The following is a 26,987-nucleotide window of genomic DNA, read 5'->3' as shown; positions in this document are numbered from 1 at the left end:
ACCTTCATGGGGAGGAATGCTGGCTTTAGTCTAAACCTTGGTGAGCCTTATAGATCAGCCTGTCCAGTAGAGCTTAGAGTCCAAGGGGGCTTAAGCTTGACAACTGGCAGAGGGCTTGGTAGAGTTATATGTGTGACCAGGAGAGTGAGTATCTAGAAGAGTCCTCACAGAGAGCAGCTGAGAGACCAGGAGCGTTGTCAGGGCATGAGTCCAGGAAAAGATACCTGAGCAAGTGGAAGTGGGTCTGGAAGAACAAGTAGCCAGAGGACCCAGTATAGGCTGGAGTCCAGGGGGGTTCAGGCTTGACAACCAGCAGTGGGATCAGTGAAGTATCCAAGACCCATGAGACCAGCAGTGGCCCCACAAGAAGAGTAGAAGAGTGGAAGTCCTAGGCTGATGTGGACTGGCAGGTAACTGGTGGAGGGACCAGCAGTGGTACCGGGAGCTGTCAGAGGACCCCATAGGAAGCAGCCTGTAAGACCCAGAGATCATTGGCCTAAGGTGACTGACAAATGACCAGCAGGACCAGTGGCATCTAGCAAAAAGACTAGTAATGGTACCAGAAGCTGCCATAAGACCCAGAGGGCCAATGAGGGTCAGGGAGGACCTGGTAGTGACCAAGAAGACCTGGAGGAAGTTGATCATGAAATTTAGAAATGTTTTAACAGTCTGTATGAATTAAGTGTTTTGTTGTTTGTGTTTTAGCAGAGCCCAGTAGAAGACCAGAAGTGCCTGGGCATAGATGTGTGACGGGTGTTGACCGCTCAGTCTGATCACATGATCATAGGTGCTTATGTTGTCCTCACCCTATTTTAGACTCTGACATTTTCAGAAATTTGCAGAATGTGTTTTCTGATTTGTACTTTTTTGAGTAGGGTAGTGGTATTCCCCACCAGTCTTTAAAGACTGCAGAGATGGCGATTTCATGGCTATCCTTTATGGAATTATATTCAAGACATCTTTGATTTTAGGATGCAAATGTCAATTGTCATCATAATATTAAGATCTCCTCACAAAAATCTAACTTTGATTACTTTACAAATGATCCTAGGACATTGGAAAATGCGATACCCTAAATTAGGATGAGCAACCTCAGTCCTTGAGGGCTGCAACCCAGTTGAGTTTTCAGAATTTCCTCAATGAATATGCATGAGATCTATTTGCATACAGCGAAGGCAGATACATTTGCATGTATTGCAGACACATTGTAGGTAAATCATTTTCACCCATATTCATTTTGGTGATCCTGAAAACCTGACTGGCATGATGTGCCTCCAGGAGAACACTAGCATATGGCATCTCACCACAGCTCCAGGCCATTGTAAATTTAGGGGCAGACTGAATCTGTGCTGTTTTACACCTATTGCATGGCAAGACTTGTAGTTCTAAGGTTCCTAAGCTACAGATGCACCTTCTAGGGCACAGTCTGCTGCTATATAGTCCAGAAAGGCCAGAAAAGGACTTGGAAAACTCTCTTCATTAGGATTGCCAAATGGATTCAGATTTACCTGATAGAGTTGATCCAGTCCTGGATTATCCCATGGCATGCAGGGTCTTCTAGTTTTGATTTCCCCATTGCATTCCCTAAGAAAAGCAAGACTCCACATCCCTGCATGCCATGGGGTAAAGCCAGGATTGAAACTACCATGTTGGGCAAATCTAGAGCCAGTTGGCAACATTGCTTCCCTCCCACATAGCACAATATGAGCCCAGTGATCAGGAAAGGGTTAGCTCAGTGCTGGCATCATTCTCCTAAGAAGCCATAGTAAACAATGGAGTTGGAGGAAGCCTGGAGGCAGAGAGTGGTGACATTTAGAAAGGATGTGTGCATCCAGAGAAAACCAAACAAACAAACAAAGCCTTTTTGCCTTTGGAAGAAAACAGAGCATCTTCTCTAATGGGGACAAGGGAATAGGGTTACCATGTGGCTCCAGAAAGAGGAAAACGGTTTGAGACATCTGGGTTTTACTTCCATTGCTTTCAATGGAAATAAAACCCAGTTGTCTCAATCTGTCCTCCTTTTTCTGGGGTCATATGGTAACCCTACGAGGGGAGCACTGTCTCACAACTGGGAATCATCTCACTAAGGTCAACTTGTAGGGGTATCCCTGCTTTACCTTTAGGCCTAAGTCAAGCCATGAACCATCTTTTCTCTCCTGGAGCATTATGGACTTATATACAAGATGTGTGTATTCACAGCCAAAGTAATCTACCAGCACTGGGCTCCTCGTGCTGTGTGAAGATGTATAGGAGAGAGCTTTACAGGCTATGTTATGAATTGTGTCTTGTGTTCTTATCATCTTGGCAAGACATGCTATCTGACCAGTGGATCCATCTACAAGAAGCCTATTCACTTTCTTCTATGTGTCCGACAGTACCCTTTTACCCAGGTCCTGATTGTTCCTGTGTGCCACCTGTGCACGGTGAGAGAGAGAACCCGTGCAAACTATACAGCTATACGATGGGAGGGAGGGTACTGGGGGAAGGCAACCTTGAAAAAGACCTGGAGGTATTGGTGGATAAAACAATGAAGCCGGCGGCACAATGTGCAGCGGCCTCAAAGAAAGTGAACAGAATGTTGGGCATTATCAAAAAAGGTATCACTACCAGAATGAAGGAAGTTATCCTGCCACTGTATCGAGCAATGGTGCGCCCACATCTGGAATACTGCGTCCAATACTGGTCGCCGTACCTTAAGAAGGATATGGAGATACTCGAGAGGGTTCAGAGGAGAGCAACAAGGATGATAAAGGACATGGAGAACCTTTCATATGCTGAAAGGTTGGACAAGCTGGGGCTCTTTACCCTGGAAAAGGGGAGACTTAGAGGGGACATGATAGAGACTTAAAAATCATGAAAGGCATAGAGAAGGTGGAGAGGGACAGATTCTTCAGACTAGCGGGGACAACAAAAACAAGAGGTCATTTAGAAAAACTGAGAGGAGACAGATTCAAAACGAATGCAAGGAAGTTCTTCTTCACTTAGGGTGGTGGACACCTGGAACACGCTTCCAGGAGAGGTGATAGGACAGTACAATACTGGGGTTCAAAAAGGGACTGGATGACTTCCTGGAAGAGAAGGGGATTGCAGGGTACAGATAGAGGGTTACTGTACAGGATATTAAATGAATAGGGTATGAACGTTTTAGGTTAGGAGCACTTACAGGTCATGGACCTGGGGGGCCGCCGCGGGAGCGGATTGCCGGGCACGATGGACCCCTGGTCTGACCCGGCAGGGGCAATGCTTATGTTCTTATGCTTATGTTCTTAAACTGGAGGAGAAACAAAACAAACGAGAAGAAGTCTTCCTGACTCTCCTGCATCCCATCAGCTGATGGACAAAGACTGTTCTGTATCTGGACACTAATGAACTTTCTCTCTGGACTAGAGTTGCTTGGGGACAGAAATCCCACCCATTCCTACCCGTCCCCGCCAGGATCCTCCCCGTCCCCACCCGTCCCTGTCAGGATTCTCTCTGTCCCTACCCATCCCCACAAGGAAATACCTCCATCCCTGCCCGTCCCCATAAAAAGCAGCAATTACTTCTGACAGGATCATCAGTTCCAGTTTCTTTTGTGTTTGCGCTGCTGTTTTCCTTGTGGAATCTCTTTGGTGGAACCCTTTTTTTGTTTTCTGTTCAGGTAATTAACTTATAAACCCCCTCTTTTACTAAGGCTGACGTGTCCATTATATTATATGGACGAACCCTGCTTCCAAAGCCTTCCATCCCTGTTGGAGTCCCGTGGGCCAGAGGGGGGTCCCATGGAAGTCCCATGGGTAAGGGGGGATTCCCGCGGGAATCCCGCGGAACCCGCGGTATTCACACGATCCCTGTTCCCGTGCAGACCTCTACCCTGGACTACAACCTTGTCCATGAAGAATTGGCAACTGAGTGCTCTGGGCTTTATTTGTTTGAAATACCTTCCACGGAGGCAGTGCTGGGATTCTGGATTTTACCTCCCTGAACGTGTGGGGGCTCGCTGGATCTTGTAGCCCTGAAGAGAAATCCTTTCCACTGTGCATTGCCGACATCAGAAGAAGGGTGAGAGAGAGATTTCCCTACAGTTCTTGGGCTTAGATAGTAACTAGCTTACAAAGGAAAGGTTATTTATGGACTGTGGTAATTAGTCTAGTTATACATTTGCTGCTTTATTATCTTCTCAGATAATCGTTGCTTTATAATGATGACATATTGGGCTCCTTTTACTAAGCTGCGCTAGTGTTTTTAGCATGCACGGTAGACGCTAACGCCACCATTGAGCTGGCATTAGTTTTTACATGTAGCGCTGGGGTTAGCACGCACTAATCGGCATCTTAGTAAAAGAGGGGGATTGTGTGGTGTAATTAGTCATATTTTCTGATTACAAGTACCTGTACAGTGGAACCTTGGTTTACGAGCATAATTCGTTCCAGAAGTATGCTCTTAAACCAAATTGCTCGTATATCAAAGCGAGTTTCCCCATAAGAAGTAAAGGAAACTCGCTTTGATCCGTTTCACCTCGTCCCACCCCCTTGAGGCCACCGATGCTGCTCCATAACTCCCCTCCCGCGATCCGGCATCCCCCTCTGTGAACCAGCATCCTCCCCCCTGCTCACATTTCCCCCCCTCCCCCGCGATTCTACATCCCCCCCCGAGCTCCGAAATGAAATCCCTTACCCCGATTGGGCACTGGCACCAGCACCAACGCATAGGACATGCCGGTGCCCAAAGATCCTCCCTCTTCTGGGCTTGGCGGTGCATCAAAGGAGATCCTCCCTGTTGCCTGTGCTGGGCTGGACTGGACTGGGCTTTGAGTATTTGCGCATGCTCAAAGCCTTCTGATCTCGTTCTCTCCGAGATTCTCAGGTTCAGAATCTCAAAGAGAGCGAGATCAGAAGGCTTTGAGCATGCGCAAATGCTCAAAGCCCAGTCCAGCCCAGCACAGGCAACAGGGAGGATCTCCTTTGATGCACCGCCCAGCCCAGAAGAGGGAGGATCTTTGGGCACCGGCATGTCCTATGCATTGGTGCTGGTGCCGGTGCCCAATCGGGGTAAGGGATTTCGTTTCGGTGCTCAGGGGGGGGGATGTAGAATCGCGGGGAGGGGGGACGACGCGAGCGGGGGGGGGGATACCGGATCGCTGGGTGGGGATGCCAGATCGCGGGGGATGGCGCTCTTAAATCAAGTCAAACTCGGTTTCCGAGGCGCCGATTTTGCGAACGTTTTGCTCGTCTTGCAAAACACTCGCAAACCAGTGCACTCGTAAACCGAGGTTTGACTATATTTACATATGTGCTGATATACATTTATACCTACGGTATATTTATAATCTTTAGTATATTTTTCTACTGCTTGCTGTTTGCTAAAATTTGTTTATTCTTCTACTAAAAAGATTCATTCATTCTCTAGCATTATTTATTTCCAATAAGACAGCAGTAGGTAGAGTTACAGGGAATTGTAAATGCTGTTTCCCTAGGTACAAGTCCAAGATAATTTTTGTACTGAGATTGTCTGGGTAAAATTTACTGCACCTAACGCTACACAGGCTGCTCCAGTGCTAGTTTTATCCTCATTGCATGCAGGGAGCTGTAGTTCTCAGCAAGCACAATGCCACAGCCGGCACTGGAGGAACCTGGGCCTCGGGTGGTTCTCAACCCAGTCCTTGGCTAGGCTTTCAGGATATCTACAGTACAATGAATATGCATGAGATCTGCATTAGAGAATGACACGGAGACAAATTTTTTCCCGTCCCCACAGGAATTCATTTTTCCGTCCCCCGCGAGTTCTTGTCCTGTCCTTGCCCCATCCCTGCAAGCTCTGTCCTCATCTGCACAAGCCTCAAACACTTTCAGATCATAAGTAGCAAAATTCTAGAGCTGATTGTGATGTCATAATGCCTCGTTCCGTCCTCATCTGTGCAAGCCTCAAACACTTTAAAATCATAAGTGTTCGAGGCTTGTGCGGTTAAGGCAGAACTTGCAGGAATGGGATAGGGACAGTGACAGTGACAAAATTCGTGAAGATGGGGAGATTGAGTTCCTACGGGGACAAATTTGTCCCCGTGCCATTCTCTAATCTGTATGCACTACTGCATTGGTATGTAAATGCATATTCATTGTGACTATCCCAAAACCTTAAATGGCTGGGAGTGCCCCAAGGACTGGGTTGAGAACCACTGCATCACATATACCTAACCCAGGTCAGCTTGACCAGGATGATCCAGGATGGTTTTATCTCATTGCATGCATGGAGCTATAGTTCTAAGTTAACCTGTAGTATGAGTCAAGCAGGTTCTGTCAGTTGCAGTTCTTGCAAGAGAACAAGCAGCTAAGCAGCGTAACGCATGGAAGACTTCTTGCACGCTCGGCCAAGGTTTACACATACCACAGTTCTCAAGGCGCACTGCTTTGCAAAACCACAATCTTTTGGATCTCACCTCCACACAGCTGGCTTGAGCTCTGAAATTTCAGTTCCATACCTCAAGTTACTGCCTGATGAATCTGAAGACGGACAGTCCCCATCACTACTGTTTCTTACAGTTATGAGAACAGGAAGAACACAGCTGGAAAGTCAGCACACAGTTCTACCCTGCAGTGCTAACTGCAGAGAAAGGAGGTTGCATTTTCACTACTTGAGGCAAAAGGTTAGAAGATTTGCAGACTAGGGATTGGAAGCAGGAGGGGATCAGGGATGCTTCATTTGTGTAGCAGATCCATGAACAGTCTTTGTTGCAGTATTCATGCAAATCCCTCCCCCCCCCCCAATTGTGCCTTACCTTCTGAGACATGTAAAAGGCAGCAATACCCATGGGCCAAAAGCAACAGAGCATGGTGAAGACAGACAGCCCCAGGTAATCCTGCGGGAGGACCAGGGAAAATGCACCTTCTTCACTGTCACTGTCACTGGAGGAATCCTTCTAAAAGGCAGAAAATTTTGAATAACTAAAGGGAGGAGCTAAAAACAAGTCCTGGCTTTACCCCCACTGCATGCAGGGAGATGTAGTTCTGATTTCCCTAAGACTAAACATCTATAACTAAAACCGTATCTAGGCAACCAAGAGGGAGGGGAGAGGAAAGTCTCTACTACCTAAGCTTGCCTTTTCCAACATTGAGCTATAACCAGAATAGCCCCTTGCTCTAAAATCACTGTGGCCCTTTTACTGAACTGCGCTAAGTGCTAACTTGGGGAAAAGGCGTACCAAAAAACACATGCCAAAGTATTGTGTGGTAATTTCTCTGTCAGCACGCACTAATTAAGCATTAGTTTTTTGGGTTGTGGTTTTTTGTGGTTTTTTTGGGGGGGGAGATTATTGCATTTTGGGAGAAGGTGTGTCATGGATCATGGAGGTGAATGGACACGGAAGCATTATCCAGTGGTGTCCCTGCATGAATATTTTTGCAAGTCCCACACACTAATGGAAATATCAACATATGACTCATGGAAAACATTGGAAACATCCTTAATATGTTGCCACTGTAAATATGGGCTTAGCACATGGGAAGGTCCAGTGTTAGCATGCGCTAAGCCCATATTTTGCCATGGCTTAGCAAAAGGGCTCCTATGACAGGAATCATTGTGGTACGATAAGAGGAGCTTTAGGCTACTGCAAAGTGGATTGCTAATGAGGGGGCCCAGTAACAGACCTGACAAGTCTCCCACTTTCAGCAGGAGGTTCTCTTGGATCATGTCCCGCACACTCACGGGTCAGCCGCGATCCTCTGCTGAGTGGCCTTCCTGTCCAGTGGCAGCATGACATGCCATCTCCTGCTGCCACTAATCTGAGGTAGTAGGTGATGAAGCATTTCCTGTGGATGTTGGACAGGGAGGCCACTCTTTTTGTCTCTGGCGGCCAATCAGCTGTGCCAGAGGTGGAGCAATGGGAGGGCCAGGTGGAGCAGACATACGTTGATAACCACACATGCGCAGACGCCCTCCAGACACGTTCCAAATCTCGGGGAGGTTCATATGGGGCAGAGCTGGAGGCAAAACAGGGCAGGGTCAGGTCTCCTCTTTTTTAATAGAGGAAATCTGGCAACCCTACCGCTGATCAGGTTGGCTCCCATGGCAGCTTTGCAGTAATGCTGTCAAGTTTGAGTTCCAGGAGGAGCACTTTTTGAGCTTACTTCTCAGAGCTTGCAGGAATGGGGCAGGGGCAAGAAAAGAACTCACTGGGGCGGGATGGGAAAATGAGTTCCCACAGGGATGGGGAAACTTTTGTCTCCGTGTCATTCTCTACTTGTGAGAACAGTATAGAAAACTGAATAAATAAATAATGTGAAAAGTTTCAGCCTCTGGAATTGTGACATCATAATGCCTCATTCCATCAATGCCTAAGAGCCAACCTCATCAGTGGTGTCACAATGGCTTGATTGTCCTTTACTTGGCTCACTTTTTCTGCATTTTGATTTCTAGAGTGGTGCAGTGTAGAGAATGGCACAGGGGACATCTTTTTCCCCGTCTCCGCAGGAACTAAATTTCTCCGTCCCGTCCCCGTGAGTTTTGTCGCTGTCCCCATCCCTGCCCCATTCCTGTAAGCTCTGCCTTAACTGCACAAATCTCAAATACTTATGATTTGAAAGTGTTTGAGGCTTGTGCAGATGAGGACAGAGCTTGCAGGAATGGGGCAGGGGCAGGAAAAGAACTCGCCAGGACAGGATGGGAAAATTAGTTCCCACGGGGATTGGGAAAAATTTGTCCCCGTGTCATTCTCTAGTGCTGACATGATCCATGCTAAGGCAATATCCTGTAAAGCAGGGGTCTCCAACCACAGGACCTTGGGCTGTGCCGAAGCGGGCCACACAGAAAATTTATTTTATTTACATTACAGGCAGTCCCCGAGTTGTGGCCAGCTCCCTCCACCCAGCCGCACTTCTCTTCACAAAGCTGCAAGCAGCAGCTCCTACATGCTGGCCACAGCTGACCTGGAAGCCTTCCCTCTAGGATACCGGGTCAGCTGTGGCCACGGCTTTGTGAAGAGAAGTGCAGCTGGGAGGAGGGAGCTGGCCAGAAAAGGGAGGGAGGTAGCTACAAACTTGGGATACAAAATAGAGGGAGGGAAGGACGAAGAGGGGCGCGTTGGAACATGAGAGAAAGGAGGTGCGCTGAGACACAGAAGGAAGGGAGGGAACACAAACTTCGAACAAAGGATGGAAAGAAGGAGGGAGGGGGCATGAACTTGAGACAAAGAATGGAAGGAGGGGAGCATGAATTTGGGACATAGGATGGAAGACTGGAGGGAGTGAGGGAAAGAGATGCTGAGTTGGGGGAGGGAATAGAAAGGGAGAATTGTTGGGCATGGGTGTCTGAGTGAGAGAGAAAGAGAGATGGTGCACATGGGGAAATGAAGAACGAGGAGAATTGTTGGGCATAGAGAGGGAGAGGGAAATATTGGACATGGTGGTGGGAGAGGCGTGAGGTATGGAGAAGAGAGAGAGATGAGGGAGAAATGTTGAATGTGGTGGTGGAGAGGGAACAGTGGAATGATGGAAAGGGATACAAGAGGGGCCCAAGGAGCTGGAGAAGGTGGGAAGAATACTAGGATCAGACTTTGGGAGGGAAAAAAAGGTTGCTTAGAGGGAAGGCTTCTGGTGGGAGGGAGGAATGTTGGATATGGTGGTGGAGGCAATGGAGGGAGTGATTGGCATGGTGTTGAAGAGAAGTGATACAAGGAGAAATGGTGGATATGGGGCTGGTGGGCAGGGGTAAAAGATGCTGCACATGGTAATAAAAGAAATAAAGTGCATAATATAAGATGTAATAATGACATTTAAATTATATATATAATTAGATTTTGTGCTTGAATCCCTCCCCCCACCCCTGGTTCATAAAGAAATTGTCTTGTATGAAACCGGTTCCTGGTGCAAAAAGGCTGGGGACCACTGCTATAAAGTGCACTCTGCATGCAGCATCTTTTACAGAATATTAGCTTACCCCCGCTAACCGAATAGTGCGCGCTAAACGCTAATGCATGCATGTTAGTCTATGGACGCGTTAGCGTTTAGCGCACGCTAATTCGATTAGCGTGCGCTAATCGGTTAGCGCACCTTAGTCAAAGAGGGCCTTAGTGTGCATTTCACGCCTAGCTTTGTACACGAGCATTCATGCCTGCCAAAGGCTGGTGTAAATGGCGCCCAACAGATAGCAGCTCGGCATGCAGATGCAGCTATTCTAGAACAGGGGTAGGCGATTCCGGTCCTCGAGAGCCACATGCAGGTCAGGTTTTCAGGCTAGCCAGAATAAATATGCACGAGATAGATTTGCATCATAGTAACATAGTAGATGACAGCAGATAAAGACCCGAATGGTCCATCCAGTCTGCCCAATCTGTTTCAATTTAAATTTTTTTAATTTTTTCTTCTTACCTATTTCTGGGCAAGAATCCAAAGCTCTACCCGGTACCGTGCTTGGGTTCCACTTGCCGAAATCTCCGTCAAATCCTACTCCAGCCCTTCTTCACTCTCCCAGCCATTAAAGCCCTCTCCAGCCCATCCTCCTCCAAACGGCCATATACAGACACAGACCGTGCAAGTCTGCTCAGTACTGGTCTTAGTTCAATATTTAATATTATTTTCTGATTCTAGATCCTCTGTGTTCATCCCACACTTCTTTGAACTCAGTCACCATTTTCCTCTCCACCACCTCTCTCGGGAGCGCATTCCAGGCATCCACCACCCTCTCCGTAAAGTAGAATTTCCTAACATTGCTCTTGAATCTACCACCCCTCAACCTCAAATTATGTCCTCTGGTTTTACCATTTTCCTTTCTCTGGAAAAGATTTTGTTCTACGTTAATACCCTTCAAGTATTTGAACGTCTGAATCATATCTCCCCTGTCTCTCCTTTCCTCTAGGGTATACATATTCAGGGCTTCCAGTCTCTCCTCATACGTCTTCTGGCGCAAGTCTCCTATCATTTTCGTCACCCTCCTCAAGTCTTCTTACGTCCTTCACCAGATATGGTCTCCAAAACTGAACACAATACTTCAAGTGGGGCCTTATCAATGACCTGTACAGAGGCATCAACACCTTCTTCCTTCTACTGACTACGCCTCTCTTTATACAGCCCAGCACCCTTCTGGCAGTAGCCACTGCCTTGTCACACTGTTTTTTCGCCTTTAGATCTTCGGACACTATCACCCCAAGGTCCCTCTCCCCGTCCATGCTTATCAGCTTCTCTCCTCCCAGCATATACGGTTCCTTCCGATTATTAATCCCCAAATGCATTACTCTGCATTTCTTTGCATTGAATTTTAGTTGCCAGGCATTAGACCATTCCTCTAACTTTTGCAGATCCTTTTTCATATTTTCCACTCCCTCTTCGGTGTCTACTCTGTTACAAATCTTGGTATCATCTGCAAAAAGGCACACTTTTCCTTCTAACACTTCAGCAATGTCACTCACAAACATATTGAACAGGATCGGCCCCAGCACCGAACCCTGAGGGACTCCACTAGTCACCTTTCCTTCCTTAGAGCGACTTCCATTAACCACCACCCTCTGGCGTCTCGAGGAGGCAGTGCATGCAAATCCATCTCATGCACATTCAGTGTGTATATCCGGAAAACCTGACCTGTCCCTGGCTCTCGAGGACCGGAATCGCCTATCCCTGTTCTAGATCATTGTGCCTAATCTCTGGAACTGGCCCTGACCTGCCCGAGCCCCTCCCATGGCCACGTCTCCTTTGGAGTTGCATGCTATGAAATTTATGAGCACTTATAGAATTCGGCGTTGGGTAGATCCACGTGTAACTCCTAATGACTACCAATTAAGTGCTTGTTAACACTAATTTTTGATTGTTAATGTCTAATTGTCTAATTAGTTTACACACAGAATCCAGGATTAATGCGAGCAGGACTCTTAATGAAGCCTCCTATGCAATGGCGTAACAAGGAGGGGGTGGGGTGGGGCGGTCCGCCCCAGGCGTTGTCTTGGTGAGGGCGCCGGCACCTCTCCTCCTCTCTGCCCCCCTTACTCCTACCCCACTTTCACTTCCTTCCCACCGTATCTCCATCTCTTCGCTGGCATAAGCAGCAATTCCAACCTGCTGCTTGTGCCAGTTGTCGGCTCTCCCTCTGACATCACTTCCTGGGCCTGCACCTAGGAAGTGATGTCATAGGGGAGAGCCGATGTAGACGCGGGCAGCGAGCTAGTGATACGCCTCACACCGGGGAAGTTAAAGGAGGTACGGGGTAGGGAAGGGGTGCTGGGGCAGGTGGGGACTCTCTTTTCATAAGGGGGTCAGTTTAGAAATTAAAAAGATCAGGCAATCTGAATAGTTTAGAAAAATTAAACTGTTCTGCTCAGTTTAAACTTCTGTGTATAATATATAAACCACTTTGGTTATACATAATCCCATACTCAGACTCATTTGTCCTTTGACTATTGTAACCTGCACCCCTTAAATGAATTCCTACCTCGAGTTCCGGCATGCCCGCCTCTCCCACATCATAAGACACTGTATGGATATCCTTCTCTGCCATCAGCTTCTTGCTGGCATCCCCCCTATCGCTGCCCTCCATCTGTTCGTTGTCTGTGTCCACGAAAGCTGTCTCAGTGCTATCCCTCTTCTTCCAGGTTGGGGGCTCCCCAGATCTCCACAACGCTAGGTCTGGGTACAGGGCTGGCTCCAGGGTGCAGTAGGGCTCCACAATCCTCTGCAGGGTGCCCACGTCCAGCAACTGCTGGGTCAACTCAGGCTGGGGGAAGGGGCTCTGGGAAAAAGAATTCCAGGGGAAGAAGCCATCTTTCTCCTGTCCCCCAGCCCAGACCCCTGGGGCACCACTCCATTCCTTCTGCAGCAGTGGTTGTCTGAGTTCCTGCAGGCTCTCCATCTCAACTACAACAAAACAGATGGGGGATGGAAGCCCCTCAAGAAGGTATGTCCAGTGAAGTCTCGTTATAACGTCCCCAGCTTATGAAGTCCCTATAGATGAACAGTCGCATTATCCAGTGTCACCTTGCTATAAGATCCCTGGCTTAAGTCAGTGTAAGTATAAAATATTTCTTAAGGCTCTGCTTCGACCCATGACTGCTACTAAGTGTAGTTACAATATCAAGGCTTCCCATCTCACTTGATACTGAGGGCTATTTCCCATATTCGTAGTCGTTAATTTTGCATTTGATGAGGTTTATCCATGTTTCACACTGATGGCATCTGGGGCTGAGGGGCTCAGCTGTGCAGCCGCGTTCATAAGCAAGTCCGGAGCAGTGGGAGGGAGGGTGACCCAGATGTGGCCACCTGTGGAGAGCCAGAGTTCCCTTCTCTTCTGTGCCATTCTGCCCTCTCCATCCAGCGTAGGTTAGTATTTTCTTCCTTCAGAAAATGAAAAGGATAGAAACATATTAGTCATCTCCATAGATACGCCTGTATCTATGGAATCCCCCAAAACCACAATGGTAGGAGAGGAATTAGGAAATACTGTCTCAGCCCATTTTATATTTAAATAACGCATTCATATTTGTATTATAATAAAAATAGACATACTTACAGTTAGTTATATTTACTTTATTTGATTTACTGCCATTATTAACAATCAAGTCGAATCAAAGCGGTTAACAATTTAGATAAAAATCAAAGGGAAATAATTTTAAAAAACCAACAACAATAAAATAAACACAACAGGGAAATGTACGCTGTACAAATAACAATACTAGACACAAAGGGCTAGATTCACTAAGCCCACCGATCAACTTCCAACCACTTAGCGATCCCTTTGCGATCCGATTTCCCTCCGACCCAATTCACTAACCTCTGTCCCGATCATCCTCCGATCCGCGCATGCAAATGAGGGGGAATGGCATTCAAATGCAGGCAGGCAGCGATTCACTAAAAAAAAGAAATGAGGGACACCGACTGGGCTGACCGATCCAAAAATAAGCGACTGCTGAGGACCAGTCGTTCAGGTCCTTTCTGACTGCCCTGCCTTCTGCCGCCCTGCTCTCTGCCCTGATCTCCTGCTCTCAGCCCCGATCTGCCTACCCCAATCTCATGCTCTCAGCCCCGATCTCCTGCCTACCACGATCGCCTGCTCTTAGCCTCAAATCTCTCCTGCTGCCCTGACTCGCCGCCCTGCTCTCACCCCAAATCTCTCCTGCCACCCCGACTCTCCTGCCCTTCCCCACAGTGCAAGCCCGTGGTTTTAACCCATGGGCTTAAAGCGGGTTAAAACCATGGACTTGCCAAGTAAAAATAAGCCAAAAAAAAAGTTTCCTGCTCTGCCGGGCATGGAGGGCCAGATGGTCTGCGCATGCGTCGGGATCGCTACAGAGCGATCCGGGCGCTCGGTTGGGGGCGTGATTCCGATCGCCCTCATTTGCATGAGGGTGATTCGTGAATCAGCCCCCCAGACACAGATCGGATCGCTCACGGATTGGATCCGATCTGTGCCCTTAGTGAATCTAGCCCGAAGTGACAATCAAGGGCAGGAAAGGTTTACAGTATCAAGAGGTAAGAACAGGAGGATAGGGAAGGAAAATAAAATGCGAGAAGAAGAATGCAAAGGAGGAGCTAAACTGAAGTGTTAAGAACTAGGGTCAAGCGCCAGTTTGAAATAATAGGCTTTCAAGTGTGATTTAAATGATTTAAGAACTTAACTGTTCCTACGCCATATATTTTAACTCACTACTCACCTTGGCACCAAGATCTAGAATGATCTTCCAATAATTATCAAGACAGAACCGAACTACCCCAGATTTTCTAAAGAAACTGAATACTTTCCCTTTTGAGAACATATACCCCATCGATACTTAACACGTTTGCTCTTCCACAGCAACCTATACAGCATTTCGTCCTTCCAGAAACCACAAGAGCTCCCTCTCCAAACTCTACATTAATATAATTGCAGCAATCTACTTGTATCCAACTCAACTGCATTGCACTTCAAACTGCTGTACTGGAATTCTAATGAAAGCTCAGTGTTTCTCTCTACTAAATGATTACTACCTCTCCTATCTCTTAGTATACTGCTTACTTTATATGTCATTATATGTTGTAACTCCTAAACGTAATGTAAACGTCTCGATTTGTAAGTTGTCTTGAACATAGGCACAGAGCGACCCAGAAATTGAAGATTAGATTAGGTTAAATATGTACAGTATATCTATCTATCTATCATGCTGACAAAATTAGTAATTTAGATCACAGTTCTTCAACCGCCGGTCCGCGGACCGGTGTCGGTCCGCAGAAAATTTCTGCCGGTCCACGCAGGGCCGGCGAGATCAAGTCGGCAGTTAAATTTCCTGCCGACTGCGGTTCCTGCTGATTAATGTTCCTCCCAGCCTCAGGTGATCAAGATAGGCTGCCAACGTCTGGGCCTTCCCTCTCTGAGTCTCGCCTGTTCGGAAACAGGAAGTTGAAACAAAATAGGCGGGACTCAGAGAGTGAAGGTCCCGACGTCGGCAGCGTGTCTTGATCGCCACCTCTGCAGAGTTGCTGAAGAGGGCCGCGGGGAAGTTGCGATTAGACCGGAGAGAGCTGCAGATTCAGGTGCAGGTGGAGGGAGATGGTCAGCATGTACGAACAAGATCCTGTGGAGCCTTCACAGTGGCTGTCTCCCCTCCCACCAGCTCTCCAATTTGCCAGGGCAGTGATTTACCGGCAACTTCCTGCAGGCAAGTACCGAGAGCTTCTGGAAGGGAAGGAAGCCACTGTAGGAGGCTGGGAAGGTCTGGAAAAGGGAGAGATGTTACTGGACTTGAAGGGAGTTAGAAGGAGAGATGCTGCTGGGAGGGGAGGAGGGAAAGGGATGGGAAGAGAGTTAATGTTGGATAGAGGGAGGAGGGAAGGGAGAAGAAGGAGAGATGCTGATGGAAGGGGAGGAGGGAAAGGTATGGGAAGAGAGTTAATATTGGATAGAGGGAGGAGGGAAGGGAGAAGAAGGAGAGATACTGCTGGGAGGGGAGGAGGGAAAGGGATGGGAAGAGAGTTACTGTTGGATAGAGGGAGGAGGGAAGGGAGAAGAAGGAGAGATGCTGCTGGGAGGGGAGGAGGGAAAGGGATGGGAAGAGAGTTAATGTTGGATAGAGGGAGGAGGGAAGAGAGAAGAAGGAGAGATGCTGCTGGGAGGGAGGAGGGAAAGGGATGAGAAGAGAGTTAATGTTGGATAGAGGGAGGAGGGAAGGTAGAAGAAAAAAAAGGAAGGAGGGTAGGGAGAAAGAAAAAAGGAAGGAAACAGCTGGCAGGGAGATTACAGGAGGGGAAGGGGGTCAGGGTGGAATGGAGAGATCAGATCAGAGAAAGGGGAGAGAGAGGAATGAGAAAGGGGGTCAGCAGAGAAATGAGAGAGGGATAAAGATGCTAGATCTGGTGTAGGAAAGATAAAAATGAAGAAGGCAGTGAAGCTGGAATGAATGATGTAAAAAGGAGAGAGGAGGATGGACAAGGAAGAGGGGCATAGAAAGAAGTCAGATACATATGGAAGGGGGAGAGGGCAGACATTGGATGGAACGAGCAGATGCTGGAAGGAAAAGAGTGAAAAGAAGATGAAAGCAGAAACCAGAGACAACAAAAGGTAGAAAAAAATAATTTTATTTCTATTTTGTCATTAGAATATATCAGGTTTGAATTATATATCCTGCTAGAGACATAACTGAGGACTGCAGTATTCTGTTAGCATGATATTTCTATGTAGCATTCTATAATAACTTGGCTTGTTCAGTTTTCTTGATAGTAGAGGGGATATATGTGAAGGGGAAGGGAGACAGGGGTTTTGTTGGTCTGTGCTCTGTATATTTGTATTTATAAAATCACAATTGTTCGGAATATTGTTTCTTTTTATACTTTAATAAAATACGTTCAATATAAAATCATAATTGTGGCTTGTGCAGATGGGATCAGATGGTTTGCGGGGACCGAGCTCACGGAGATGGGGCATAAACGTGGTTTTAAAATTTTAGTCCTAGTAGTTTGCCAGTCCACAAAATAATTCTTTTATTTCTGCCGGTCCACGGGTGTAAAAAGGTTGAAGAATACTGATTTAGATCACTTGTATTAATATAAGTAATAATGAACTTGTTTGCAAAATCAGAAAACTGATAAGCCTGAAAACAGAAAATTTATGCTTAAAATATTATCTAAATTCATAAATGTATGAAGCCATTTTAAAAGTACAGATGAAAGTAATTCCATCTCTTGAACATTTAAATAAGTTTAATAAAAAGCCACATAAAATTTTCAGAGCCACCACATTTCTGAACTTTTGTGAGGTCCCTGCAGATTGTGAGTAGAGAATGACACGGGGACAAATTTTTCCCTGTCCCTGCAGGAACTCAATTTCTCCATCCTGTCCCCATGAGTTTTGTTGCTGTCCCTGTCCCCTGCCCCATTCCTGTACGCTCTGCCTTAACCACGCAAGCCTCAAATACTTATGATTGTAAAGTGTTTGAGGCTTGTGCAGAGGAGGGCGGAGCTTGCAGGGATGTGGCAGGGACGGGAAAATTAGCTCCTGCAGGGACAGGGAAAAATTTGTCCCTGTGTCATTCTCTAATTCTGAGGCCCTAAGCTGTAGCTTATTTAGCTTATAGGTAAATCCGGCACTTTCTGGGAGAGCTGGTAAGAGAGGGAAAGAGAGAGGCTGAATGGAGTGGAGTATGGCAAAGGAGGAAAAGAAAGAAGCCTGCCTACTTTGGGCTCAGGCAGGCCTGGCAAAATTGGCTGTCTGGCCTCGCCAACTGATCTTTTTGATCAAGTAAATGATCCCAGGACCAACAGATAAAGAAACAAAATCTAGCCCAGAATAGCTGCCATTAGAAGACTTAAGGCAGAAAGCTGTGTCTCAGAGTGAGAAGAATGTGAGTAGAAATTAAGTTTGGAGGGTAGAATGTCGACTATGCATGCTAAGATCGGAGAATCAAAATGATATCTGTGGCTGGCATAGAACTATGGAATACCTTGCCTGGTATCCTACGGTTTTGTATAGGGAGGAACATTTTTAAGAAAATGCTGAAAACTCAGTTATTTGCCAATGCCTTTTAGAATTTCTTTTGACAGCAATGTATGATTTAAAGCTTGCTTGTAGTTCTGAATTGATTGAATTTGTGCTCTATCCCTGTTTATAACAGGGACGATTAATGATGTTGTTTAGACATGTCTATGTCATATGTGATAATCGTAGGGAAACAAGATTATATGTATGTGATATGGAAACCGCATACTTGTATGCGGTATATACATTTCTTAATATATAAATAAATAATGGTGGGCTGTCCAGAGGGAAATCATAGATAACATCTGATACAAATCTGTCAGTCAACAAGCAGCTCTGCAGACTGTGAATAAAAGCAGGGGTTTGAACGTACAGAAGCTTCTAGATTATAATATTGAGTGTCTCATTTGCTAAGGCTTTGAATCTAGTCAGTGTCTATTGGGGGAGGGGAGGTGCTTAGTAATAGAGCCCTAAGTGGATTTAAACCTATTGTCACAGTGATGAAGCATCTTCTCCTCTCCTGTCAAATGTCATCTAAACAGAGCACAGGTGTAGCAGGGACAAATGGGTCCCAGACAGAGAAATGGAGGGCAGTGATTTAGAATCAGAAAATAATATTAAATATTGAACTAGGCCAGTACTGGGCAGACTTGCACGGTCTGTGTCTGTGTATGGCTGTTTGGTGGAGGATGGGCAGGGGAGGGCTTCAATGGCTGGGAGGGTGTAGATGGGCTGGAGTAAGTCTTAACAGAGATTTCGGCAGTTGGAACCCAAGCACAGTACCAGGTAAAGCTTTGGATTCTTGCCCAGAAATAGCTAAGAAGAAAAAAAAAAAAATTTAAATTGAATCAGGTTGGGCAGACTGGATGGACTATTCGGGTCTTTATCTGCCGTCATCTACTATGTTACTATGTTACTAGTGCAGTGACATGTTTGATTGTTTGTTTTTACATATTTGTTTTTATTATATAGGCTGTTTTGCTAAAAGTCAATTATCAATGAGAAATAACAAGCTTCTATTAGTAATGACAGGGGTTGCCATGCAGCTTATTTTAAGAAATTGGAAAAACTGGGATAGGTTGAATTCATTTTGGTGGGAATCCCTGTGTTATACCTATAAAATGGAACGTTGCATTGCCATACAACAGGGACGCTTTAAGAATTTTATGGATGTTTGGGAGCCATTGGCTAAATACTGTAAAGAAGAATAATTGATTTTTATTTTACAGACTAGTAAACATACACATCCTGGGGAGGGGGGTGGGGGGAAGGGAATGGAATGGAATTGGAATTGATCCAGGGATTTTACAAATAATTTCATGAAGGTTTTGATTTATTTGTTTATTAGCTGGGAGGGTGGGGGAAATTTCTTTGTGTAGTAATATTTGTAAGTTTTGTTGCGCTTATTATATAATGTACAAATATGTAAATCATTTATTGCGCATTTGTAGTTTGAAAATCAATAAAGATTTAAAAAAAATATATATATATATATATGCTGTTTTGTGAACTACCTAGGTTTTTAGGCCGTGTATAAATTGCTAAAATAAATGGGCTCCCTATAACACCATTGCTCCCAAGATAGTGGGGTCTGAGGAGGGGGGGCATGAAGATCCACATTTCCTAAAGCTAACATATTACAATTCAGAAATTCTGTGGAAAAAACCATTTTTTCCTATGTTTGCTGTCTGAGCATTGCTTGGGTGCCTGTGTCACTCTTTTCTTTTCGGGGGGTGGGGGTGGGGGGGTTTAACTCTTTCAACATCTCCTGTCCTTTTGCCATTTCTTCTCTTTCTATGGCCAGCATTCATCTTTTCTGGGTGTCCATATTTATCCTGTCCCACGTCTGCCCTCTGTGCCTCTGTTCCTAACTTCCCCCCATGTTTAGCATCTCTCATCTATATCCCTTTCCCTCCATTTGTGTCCAGTTTTGCCCCTCTGCGTCCCTGTCCCTGTTCTATCTACAGCCAGCTTCTGTGTCCCTCCCTCCCCAATATCCAGCTTCTTTTCCTTCTGCTCCCTATCCCTGACTCCTCCTTCCCTCTGTTGGTCCATCATCTGTCCCTTCTCTCAACTGGTCCAGTCTCTCTCCATCTCTTTTCTCTGCTCTCCTCCAGTCTAGCATCTGCCTCCTCTCTTTCCCCTCCCTTTGCTCCAAGCCCGCTCAGAGAAAATCCGGGCCCCGGTTCAAAGAACGTGTGTGGGACCTTATACAAAATTCTACACACATGTATGTGTGTATATTATTATTTATTTCTAACAATCGTTAGAATTGCTATTGCTATTGTCTTTCTGCTAACCATCAAGCCATTTATAGTCTCGAATCTCTCGATAACGTAGACAAAAAGGCACGCAATGTCAGTGAGTCCTTTATGCTACAATTACAGCATTTCCAGGGAACTTTACCTGTGGAATTATTTCTTCCTTCGCTGTCCTGTAAAGTCTTCTTTGCAGTCCACGATGAATCAGTGTGGCTCATGTCCCATTTTCTTCTTCCTCCCGGGATTCGATGGGAAAGCAAGTGATCCAAGCAAAAAGTTTGAAGCTAGGAATGAACACATGAGAACACTCGTTGATAAGTCACTTTCACAAATTTTTGTTCGTTGAATCTTGAATGAATCATATTATGTCACTCAAAAGTATTTTATCAGTGTCATGGCCTTCTATTGCTTTGCTTTCATTCAACGCTTTGCGATCCTGTACATGAAAGTTCTCTCGTCGTTCTTTGTCTTAGTTTGTAAGGACGTCTCCTTCTCAAGACAACGACACGTTTCGGTTTTCGTGAAGTTTCTTGGGCTTCATATGCCCTGGAACAATGTACCGGCTGCACCCCCCTCTCTGGTAACCCTAAGTGGTATGTAAATACTTAAATAAAAATATCCCTAATCTAAATTTGTGTGCCTAGTAGAATGTTCATCCAGGACTGGTCATGACATGTCATTCATGGCTGGCAGTGACAGGCCATGGGTGAATTGTGATAAGGATTGAAGTTAAGATTTCGGCGAGATCAGACAGCAGATTCTGAGGGTGGGGGATGTCAGAGGAAAGTCATAGTCATAATTATGCCCCTTTGAAGCATGCACACAGCCCTAAAGTAAGCAGAAGCAGGATCCCTTCAAAACATGATATTCTAGGCAGTTGCCTAACTTGTCTGTGCCTAAATCCAGCCCTAACTGTCATACTGTAATCACCAACTATAACAAGGAATGGCTGATTATGGTAAATATAGGGGGGAGGGGGCCCTTTATAAGCTGCAATAAAAAAAGGCCTTAGTACACCCTTACATGGGTATCTCCCATGTGCCAAGGCCATTTTTACAGTGGCTGTAAAAACCCTGAATTTGTGTTTTTTTGCAATTAATAGCTGTGTGCTAAAATTGCAATTAGCATGTGGCCATTTTTTACTTCCACTGCTGCAGCTCGGAGTTTCCTCTCTGCTACAATACGGTAAGAGTTACTGCCTCATACTTTTATATATATTTTTTAAAGTACGTTTCTTTTTTACATTCCTCTTATAGTAGTAGCCTTTTGCATTCATTAAACTGCCATATCGTTGTATCAATTCACGTTGTCGATTACAGAGCTACTATTCCTCAGCGTTTCTTACAGTTTTGCGTAGAGGTAATGCTGTTCTGGTTTTATATCCCGTACTTTTACTCTACCTGGGTGCCCCCTACGGGTGGTCTCTTGTTCTCTGTCCATGTTGATGTTTACTCTATACCTTTTCTGACACCTTGTTCTTGCAAGTCATGCCGGCAATGTATGAACCAGCATTTTTTTTTACATGCAAATTCATTTCTAGTTCTCCTTAGTTCATTTCTAGTTCTCTGGTTATCTCTAGTTATCTGATGATATAGTCTTTTTATGTCCAGGCAGCAAGTTTCTAGAGAATTCTTCCCTTTGGATGGGTTACCTTATATTTAAATGTGCAACATGTCTCATTTGATACATGCATGTCTTTTCTTTAAATATGAGCTTACACATCTTTTAGGCTTTTACAATTCATATTTTACATTTCATACATTTTGTAGATCTTATACCGTGTTTCCCTGAAAATAAGACAGTGTCTTATATTAATTTTGGGTCCAAGGCATTAGGGCTTATTTTCGGGGAATGTCTTATTTTTTCATGTAGAATAATCATCTCTCCCTTCCTCTCCTCCACTCCAATTCTTCCTCTTTCCTTTCTCTCCCCCACATGTGCAACATCTTTCCTCCCCTCTCACCCATCCCCTTGTGCCTTCCCTCTGAAGCATCTTTCTATCCCATCCCCTGTGCAGCAGAACCCTTGAGCAGCATCTTTCTATCCAACCCTCCCATCCCCCCTCGATCAGCAGAACCACACCGACCCTCACACTGTGACACCGACATACCTCCCTCCAAACAGCAGTGTCGGCAGCACTCTAAACAGGCTACTTTGCAGCCTTCTCTCGCCAGAGCCTTACTTGTGCCACATTGCTGATGACATTATCAGTGATGCGGGAGAAGACCGTGAAACAACCTGCTTAAAAGTGCTGCCGACGCTGCTGTTTGGAGGGAGGTATGTCGGTCTCACAGTGGGAGGGTCGGCAGGGTTCAGATGGGAGGGAGAGATGGAAAGATGCTGCGCAGGGGGATGGGTGGGAGGGTCATCGGAGTTCGACTGCGCGGGAGAAGGAGGGGAGCGCTGCTGCCGGCGATTCCAGGGATGGGGTCGAGGAGTATCGGGCATATTCAGGAGGGGCTTCGGGGGCGATCTAACTAGGGCTTATTTTTGGGGTATGGCTTATATTAAGATCTACTCCGAAAATCATGCTAGGGCTTATTTACGGGGTAAGTCTTATTTTCGGGGAAACACGGTATATGCTGTGTTAACATTTTACATGTGTTATGATTTTAATATGGTTATATCTATGTTTTTGAATGCTCCTAATAGTGTCCCCTGAGGAAAGCGACTTGTTTACGTCAACACTAGGGTCCTTGTTGGGACATCCATTTTGAGCAAAGACTCAGCCGTTGATTGAATAAAGACTCCTGCCATTGGTTGAAAAGACGTCTCCCTCGCCTTTTGTTGGACTGCCATTTATAAAAATCACCACAGGAGCACTTACCGCCTATTTGTAGGTGGTGATGGTCCTGCGTACTCTTATACTAACCAGTTAGTGTGTGGTAACGTAGATGTGCTAACTCTGCCCCTGACGTGCCCCTTCAAAAAATTAAGAAAATGTTTTGTGCAATTAGGGGAGGCACATTCCAAAACTACCATGGAATGCTGTAGTGCGGCAGTCCATTTTTTATTTTTTTTTTTTTGCTGTGTTAGGTGTGTGTTAGTCCCTAACGCGGTTTAGTAAAAGGGCCCCATAGTGACTGAGGTTGGCAGACCGTGGCTGGACAATGCAATGGCTATGGTTGATTGATCGACCATCGCTGGGAATGACTGGCAATGATGTCATAATATTCTAATGTTCAAATCTGGTCCTCCTGATCTTCAAGCGGGTCTTGTTTTTGGAGGGTGGAGGGAGACTGGGTCCAAATTCTTGGGCCAATCGTTTTCAGAAACATCTCTTGAGTATTCATCATGAATACTTCGAGAAGCCTGCCAGTTGGAACAGGATCTCTAAGACCGGAGCGGAGAGCCTCGCTCTCCTCTCACCTTTTATTGATTTTATTCAGTCCAAATGCCACATTCTTGCCAGCTGGAGTCTTTTCAAACCACTTTTGTTCAAAACCTTTTCAATAAACTGGAAAGTGGCATCTTTCTATGAACGCCAAATCTCTTTGTGTTTACTGAAAAATGAGTCGGCTGAGCAGTGCTGGGCTTGGATCCATGATTCACTGCAACATGGGGGCTGGGACTGGAGCTGGTGACCCAGTGTACTGGGGGGGGGGGGGGTTCTGCTTTAACCACCGAGACCTACTTTTATACAGCTGCACTGGGGAATGTGTTTTACAGAAGGACATGAAAGCTTCAGTCACCAAGGTGATGCTCTCAGGTCATCCTTGCCTGAAAGGCTTTCAAACTTAACAATGCCTGGAAACTAATGGTAAAAGCCCAGCACTAATGAAATGGGTTCATTCCTTTCTTCCCCAGCGGCAGCCTTCCATTAGCAGACAAAGAACGCTACAGGAGCCGTGCGGCACACAATCCCCTTTCCACTCTCTGCCCCTCATACATATCCCAACCCCCGTCCCATTAATCAAGAAATGCACAGGCTAGCACAAAATGATGCACAACGTTTGGAGCAGTGGACAGTTTTGCTCTGGCAATTCTGTCTCACCGGGGTGACGGTAATAAGGACACGAGCCACCTGCTCTAAATGTCACTCTCTCCACTTGGGAACAGTCCAGAGGAGATACAACTGGCTTCAGTAAAACCCAGTGGCCAGCCAGAAACCTCCCTGGCAGGTGGCTCTGAGTAAGCTATAGCTGATTCTCTCATAATCTGGTCAACATAGGGGAGAGGATAAGAAAGGCATCTGAATGAATATTGGAAACCATGTATAATCTCTCTCTGATCTCAATGAATAAGGAAAAGGGGATGGGGCATGATATACCACTTTTCCATGGTTACAATCAAAGCGGTTCACATATTATATACGAGTCGTATTTATTTTGTACCTGGGGCAATAGAGGGTTAAGTGACTTGCTCAGAGTCACAGCCCTCTCTTATTTTAACAAGCGATTCCGGTCCTCGAGAGCCACAGGCAGGTCAGGTTTTCAGGATATCCACAATGAATATGTATGAGACGGATTTGCACGCACTGCCTCCTTGAGATGCAACTCTCTCTCGTGCATATTTATTACAGAGATCCTGAGAAACCTGACCAGCCTGTGGCTCTCGAGGCCCGGAATTGCCTACGCGTGAACAAGCTCGGAGTGAGATCTTTGTAATCTGAGAACAGGGTGAACTTAAACATACAGTATGTAGTCCGCACAATCTACAGTTCTTGGCAGATTACAAGCATATACAATTAAATAAGAAAAGCAAACAAACCCAATAACGACATAAAGTAAAACCAAATTGGAATCATCTGGTGCAAAGTCCTGTATATGACAATAGACTATACAATATACCAAAAATCAAAAAGCTATTCCCCCCAAAAAAAAATAAAATAAAAAGAACCTTAAAGATGTTTACAAAAATGTAACAGATTTATTTTCCTGAGAGTCAGAGGGAGGGAGTTCCACAGTATCGGATCTGCAACATTAAAAACGCATTAGGACAGCCAACCTTATTTGCCTGAAAGAGGGTTTAGCCAGTATTAATATGTCTGTAGATCGCAATGCGCGAGCAGGTTGATAAATTCTCAATGTGGAAGCAAGTGACCCTGAGGGCTGGAGCATTCCAAATTTTAAAAGCCAATAATAATGTTTTAAATTGAATTCGCCTTCTGGTTTTATATTTGCGGTATATTAAATAAATTGAACTTGAGACGATGGAGTCCCTTCAAAAAGCTGGTGAAATATGACTAAACTCAGTCGATCCAGTTAACAAATTATTACGATTATCATTTAATATACCTCTCTTCTGTGGTGCAATCAAAGCGTTTTACAGCTCCATGTGCTGTTGCATTCTGTCACTTGTGTTGACTGTAGTTAATATGATAGATAACCCAAAAGTAGTATGTTGCATTAATCAGAATGCGGCACTGCCGTCACCTGAATCTCTGTTCTGAATGCAACAAGGAGAATTTTAAGAAGGTGATGCCGCAGAATGAGGGAAGGATGATGTTATCTATTTCAGAGGAGTATTATTTTTAAAGAGTATTATGAATGCAGATCTTATGCCAGAACTCTGAAACATATCTTTAGCACGGTGTCCCGCAAACTTTCTCGAGCCGCGGCTCGAGGCACCTGGACGTGCGCGGATATCGCCGTGATGACATCACGCGCATGCGTGATATCATCATGTCGATGTCCACGTGTGCAAAGGCCCTCCAGGCGGGCCCTGAGACGCCAGTGGTGGGGTGCCAGACGGGAAGAGGGCCAGAGAGAAGGATAGGTGCTGGCGCCCACTGATTGCCAACAGGACGTACCTCTCGCCACACCTCGCCGGCGCTTCTCCTCCTCCCCAGTGTACCGCGGCACACCTAAAATCTCAGGAGGCTCACAGTTTGAGATACACTGCTTTAGCATATAAAGAATGTGGTCCAGTTATTCCTAGGGCCTTCTGGTATTTTTGTACACTGCGTCACTGAACAGGGAAAACAGGCTAGACACCTGGGATGCGCAATTTCCATGCTTGCTGTTATTCAGAGACTTAGAGGACGTCCTCAAGCAACATCTGTCTCCCTGTCTGGTGACTTCAGCTGTAGAAAGAGCGCATGCTGAGCTTTCTGTTCTATTGTCTCTCTGCAGGGACCAAAAGTGTACAGCAAGGAAGATATTTCAGCAATAAACTGTGCATATATCAAAAACTCTAAAGGTCATATTGATTTTCATTACCAAAGAAACATATCAGGTCTCCTTGTTTGGTGTTCCAGTCTTGGCTGAAAACTTTAATCCAGATGGATTAATTTTGCAGGTATGGCAAATGTGAAAAATAATACCCTCAAATATGCAAAAATACCCACATTTCCGGGGGCTGCATTGCGTGGGTTTTGTGTTTGTTTCTTTTGCATGGAGGCTCCATTTGCAAAATAAAATTCAGAAATTGTGCCTCTTTCATATAGTAAACTTTCAAGTGTGGTCCACTATACATGGACGTTTATTTAAATTCACAGCCAGCAAGCTGTTACAATGCAAAATTATGCAAAGCAGTTCATTAATTTTGTAATAACCACCACTCAGAAATGTGTCTTCACACACAGGTGGATGGATAACTCGACAGATGGATAACTACAGCACAGTAAGTTGTAATCATCTTTATTTTCTGGATTCCCAAATTTCCATACAAATTGTCTGCTTCCCAGCTAGTTTCAATGAGTAGCAAATTTCTACACGAGCAAGCCCGTGCTTTCTTGAATTCAGAGACTCGCCTTGTCTCCTCTATCCACAGCCCACATTCCCTGCTTTCCATCCATTCATCCATCCAACTCCACTCCAAAGGTGCTGCGTATCCGGACTCACCCCAAGTGCAATCCCTATTCACTCCTACCCTGGTGGCTACCTT

General features: G+C 45.6%; 1 protein-coding gene across 3 annotated transcripts in view; it reads right to left on the bottom strand.

Moving 5' to 3' along the window:
• TMEM91 (transmembrane protein 91) overlaps positions 1–26,987 on the bottom strand; it is a 50,937-nt gene that overhangs the window by 5,512 nt on the left and 18,438 nt on the right. Inside the window, exons 2-4 of one of the 3 annotated variants that reach the window (XM_033956469.1) lie at positions 20,305–20,443; positions 12,391–13,289; positions 6,755–6,892 (exon numbers count right to left, since the gene is read on the bottom strand). In XM_033956469.1, coding sequence (XP_033812360.1) covers positions 6,755–6,892; positions 12,391–12,807 — 555 coding nt within the window. In that variant the 5' untranslated portion in view covers positions 12,808–13,289; positions 20,305–20,443. Of the gene's footprint in view, positions 1–6,754; positions 6,896–12,390; positions 13,290–20,304; positions 20,444–26,987 lie in introns of all 3 variants that reach the window. The other 2 variants (XM_033956468.1, XM_033956470.1) reach the window with 2 other exon arrangements.

Source organism: Geotrypetes seraphini, chromosome 8, assembly GCF_902459505.1.
Source record: "Geotrypetes seraphini chromosome 8, aGeoSer1.1, whole genome shotgun sequence".
In the NCBI taxonomy this organism is placed as follows: domain Eukaryota; kingdom Metazoa; phylum Chordata; class Amphibia; order Gymnophiona; family Dermophiidae; genus Geotrypetes; species Geotrypetes seraphini.
Note: the sequence above shows the minus strand (reverse complement) of the source record. Positions and strands in the feature narration are given on the sequence as shown.